This window comes from Equus quagga, chromosome 13 (assembly GCF_021613505.1).
Source record: "Equus quagga isolate Etosha38 chromosome 13, UCLA_HA_Equagga_1.0, whole genome shotgun sequence".
NCBI classification, from domain to species: domain Eukaryota; kingdom Metazoa; phylum Chordata; class Mammalia; order Perissodactyla; family Equidae; genus Equus; species Equus quagga.
This window is the reverse complement of record NC_060279.1, coordinates 97464718-97469408: the sequence shown is the minus strand read 5'-3', so window position 1 is coordinate 97469408 and position 4691 is coordinate 97464718. Positions and strand designations below refer to the sequence as shown.

At 40.4% G+C, this 4691-nt stretch overlaps 1 protein-coding gene across 1 annotated transcript; it reads right to left on the bottom strand.

Annotated features, from left to right (window-relative positions):
* Positions 1-257: 257 nt before the first annotated feature.
* Positions 258-4255, bottom strand: LOC124249479 (vomeronasal type-1 receptor 4-like). The gene is made up of 2 exons (XM_046680466.1): positions 4185-4255; positions 258-1206 (listed from the first exon to the last, which is right to left on the bottom strand). The coding sequence occupies exon 2, from the start codon at positions 1158-1160 to the stop codon at positions 258-260; it is 903 nt and encodes a 300-aa protein (XP_046536422.1). The 5' UTR covers positions 1161-1206; positions 4185-4255.
* Between the last annotated feature and the right edge of the window lie 436 nt (positions 4256-4691).

Below are 4691 nucleotides of genomic sequence, written 5' to 3'. Positions count from 1 at the left end.
AATATTCAGGGGGTAGGCTGAACTGCAGATACAAAGAGAAGCTTTCCACGATCCTGAAACCTGAGCTCCTCATTGCAGCCATCTGTGCGACTGTAAGTATATAATTATTTGTGTAATTGTTTATTTGATGTCTGGATTCACAGACTTTACTGGAGCAGACGCTGTCGCTGTTCACCACTGTGTCTAGAACATGAGTAGCACAGAGCAGGCCCTTCACAGCATGAGATGAATGGATGAATGAATATTGTACAATGCTCTCAGCAGGAAGAGCAGAGGCTGGAGATGTGGGTGTCACTTTTCAGGAGCAAAAAGGGACTGAGAGTTGGAAAACAAGCTGCTAGAAACACACTGGTGTTCACAAGCCACAACTGTGGGTTGTCAAAAAGATAGGCATACATTTCAAAAGCAGAAGAGAGAGAATAAAATATGACAAAAGCGCTCACAAGTATCAGGATAGATTTTGTGGCTCTGGTCTCTGGGGATATTTGGGGGGATCGCCTAGTGCTGTGAATGTATTGAACTCGCTGTTTGTGCCTCCAAAGGAAAATTATCATGGATCCACTGGCCCATATCATGAGTCCTAAACAAATAACATCAACAGAGGAGAAAATGACTGCACATATTGATTCTGTAATTGCATTAATAAACACACGAGAGCAATATCCAAGATTTAATTTCACACTGCTATTTCCGTGATTCTTCTGTCCGGTCACTCTCATGGGAACAATGATATTTCCCAACAAATGAAACACCCAGCTCAGGATACATGGAGAATTAATATGCTTTGGGGATTTGAATTTGAGTTCTGCCCATCTAGAGTTTGTGGGTCTAATACTTAAGGCCTGGAAGCCACCCAAAAGACAGGTGGTGCTGAGGGAATTTCCCCAGGCCACTCTATGAAAATAAAAGACTAGTTTACAGCCAACATCATTTAGGAAATATTTCAACCCAAAGGGCGCCATTGTTCGAGGAATTCCTCCACAAAGCAGGGTCAAAGTATTGGCTAAAGCAAGATGGTTAATTATTTGCTCTAAAGGTCTCAATCTCTGCCTCCTACAAAGAGAGCAGATGTAATGACAAAAGAGTGAAGCATTGCCCACCATCCCTATTCCAGTCTGAGCAAGGATGGCCACATCTATTGCCAAGTCAAAGGAAATCATTTCCTCAGTGGCAGAGGGACGATGATTTTGCTCAGATCCGCAGGACCTGGGGAGAAACAGAAGGAACGCGTGAATTTCTTCAAGTCAAGTGAAATACCATTCTCGCCATATTTTCTTTAAAATCTCTTTTCTGGAAACCCTATTCTATTGTCACACATAAGAATCCATCCCTAACTGCTGCTTCCCCTCAACAGAACTTATCTTATTTCTATTGAAGGAAGACAATTTCCTCCAATAAAAATATGAGATGCATGAAAGTTGGAATGTCTACCTTGTTTCCAGTCCATATCTAGGGTCTAGAACAATCTGTTACTAGATTGGCCATCAAGAAATATTTATTACGTTAATAAATGAATAAACAAATGAATGGAGTTGTTATTTTCATGTCAAAAGTTATTTCAATAGGTCCTTTACATTAATAGATTTCTTAACATGGAATGCAGAAATATTAACTGTTTCTACTTGTTGGTTAAAAACAGGGCACTAAGCTTATGAATTGTGTTATTCAAAACTGCATATTTTTGCTTGATTTGAAAATTTTGTTTGTTTTCATTTATGGGAGAGCCTGGCCTTTCTGAGAGACAGGGATTCAAGTGCCTTAGGCTGCACTGGATCCCGTCAAATACTCTTTGTTTGTCCAACATTATCTTTCTAGCAACCAATACGATTTTTGAATACAACTGTTGAATCAAGGACCTAACCTGATGTGAGCAGTATGTTTTAATAATAATACAACATAACAAAGATATATTCCCAGACTACACGTGATTAACACAACAACAAACATTAGAAGCAATCTCGTTTCACTGGCGAAAAACAATAACATGACCACAGGCACACAATTATTCAGTATTTTTCTGACGGTAAATAAAACGGCAGGAAAAAGCTATTCCTCTTCGAAAATTAGATTACTTTTATGTTACATTCAAAGAACCACCTGAAATATTTTGGGAGGAATAACATAATAATTTGCTCAATTATTACATAGATATGCAAAACTTAAAAATATATTGTGCATCAACACTTTAAAAGTCTTACTGTACTGGAAATATAAAAGCAAAACAATTAAATAGCACATAAGAAATCTTGAATGAGTGGAACTAAAGTCCACGTACATGGAAGGGAAGATACAACATGTCATCAAGATTTGAAACTTCCTCAAATGTGTAGATTCAATTCAACATCAATCAAAATAGCAGGAGAATTTTTCAGGAACTAGACAATTTGCCTCAAAATTTAACTATAATTGCAGAGAAAAACCCAAGCCTTTTCTCCCAACATTTTATCCTCAAACATACACAAACCATTTTTTTTCCTTTTTTTGTTTTCTGCTTTTTCTCCCCGAATCCCCCCCGGTACATAGTTGTATATTTTAGTTGTGGGTCCTTCTAGTTGTGGCATGTGGATTGTCGCTTCAATGTGGCCTGATGAGCGGTGCCATGTCCGTGCCCAGGATCCAAACCAGCGAAACCCTGGGCCACCAAAACGGAGCTCGTGAACTTAACCACTTGGCCACAGGGCCGGGCCCCCATTTTTTAAAAATAACAAAGATTAAGTGGATTGACCCACCCAATTTCCTGAAACTTACTACAGCAATTAAAGTGGGTGGTACAAAAGAAGAATAGTCAAACATATCAATGGTTCAGAATGAAGTGTCCAGAAAAATTATAAATAGGAAGTCCAACAAATGAGAAAATAACTGTTCATTATGAGGGACCAGAAAACCTGGTGACTTAGGGCTGGCCTGGTGGCATAGTGGTTAAGTTCATACGCTCTGCTTTGGAGGCCCAGCGTTGGCAGGTTCGGATCCCAGCTGCGGCCCTACACACCGCTCATCAAGCCATGCTGTGGCGGCATCCCACGTACGAAATAGAGGAAGATTGGCACAGATGTCAGCTCAGGGACAATCTTCCTCACGCACACACACAAAAGTAGTGTTAAAGAAAAAAGGAGAAAGACTGGTGAATGCTGTGTAAAGTATAAAGTTGAAATGCCAAATCAAATCTTACAGACAAATGAATTTCAGGGCAAAAAAAAAAAAACACGTCAGAAACAGCAGGAAGCAGACACCCACACGCAGACAGAAATAGCAGCAGAGGTGCAGCTGACTAAGAGACAATGGTGGCTGATGACGAATCCTGTGTGGGCTCCGCATTTGAGCAAAAAGTGTGACGATGCCTCCCAAAAGTCTGTGTACCCCAGGTTCAGAGATGTCATTAAATCATTAATCCTTATGAGCATTGACCCTGTGCCAGCCACTGCCCCATCATGTTTGCTTTCAGGATTTTTATGCTGCCCTGGAACTCAGAGCAGAAGGCAGGGTCCACATCAGATGTCTGACTGTCGGACCAATATCGCATCTCAGAATCCAAGTCTTAGACCCAAGTGGGCTGTTGGGAATGAGAACCCACCCGGGAGAATATTCACTGACAAGCACGCCTTCTTCTGTAATTGTGTCTGGCATTTATTCCAAGGTGTATTATTTTGATGTGAAGATCAGAATCTACAAGAACATGCAATTTCCTTGTGGACCAATTCTAATGAAAACTCAGACAATATCTTAAAATTTTCATGCAGGGCACAGAGAGGATTTTTCAGTATAAACGAATTTCCCAACTTCAGTCTCACCCAGACACGGTCCAGTGGAAGCAAAAGATGTTAACATTTATTTAAGATTAGGTGAGCCAGGTCTGTAATTTTCTCCGTTATACATTTAACTCATCTTGACCCCATACTTAAGGAATCACAGACTAAGAAGTTTTAATCAAAGAAAAGAGGAGAAAATGTGGAACAAACTGGCACAGGAGAAGAATCGAGGGACACTGTAGGCAAGTGGGTGAAAGGAAGAGAATCTGCAGAAATCGGAGAACGCCCCTTCGTGGTAAAGACAGGTCCTGTCAGGGACTCGTGTGTGTTCTCATAAAAAGGTCTGATTGTCCAGACGTGGTACAGATTCCCATCTCTGAATATTCACCCCTTTCCTTTCCCAGACAGTTTCTAAGTCAGACATAAAGCTCCACTCACCTGAGTAAGCTTTGTGCCAGGATTCTGGACCCAATGTTTACCAGGTTTGTCGAGGGAGGGAAAAGATGAACCCTCGGTTATAGGTTTGGTTTTCCTGATCTCATCTCTCTAGAGCTTGATCATTATGTTATTTCTAGCATCAACGACAGTGCCTCCAAGAAAAATCTCTAAACGTTTTTTTCTCAGCGTACTAATTATCCAAATCAATTAGGCGTGCTTAAAGAGAATATCCCAAGATGCTGTCAGAGGGAAATGGAAGAAAACATTTTTCTGCACTCCCTACGGGGAGGAGGTCAAATAATTGTGAGGCCAAAAGAAAGTGAAAGCTTAGAGAATAAACACATGATCCTGTTTATAGTCTGAAAATCTCTGAGGGGTGTATTTCCTAGAAGAGAATTCTCAGATTCCTAAAGACCTTGATGAATTCCACCTAATAAAGATTTGGTAAGAAAAAAGAGATCTTTTTTTCAGAGTGTGGGGGACATCTAAATAAGGTAGCAAGTATTG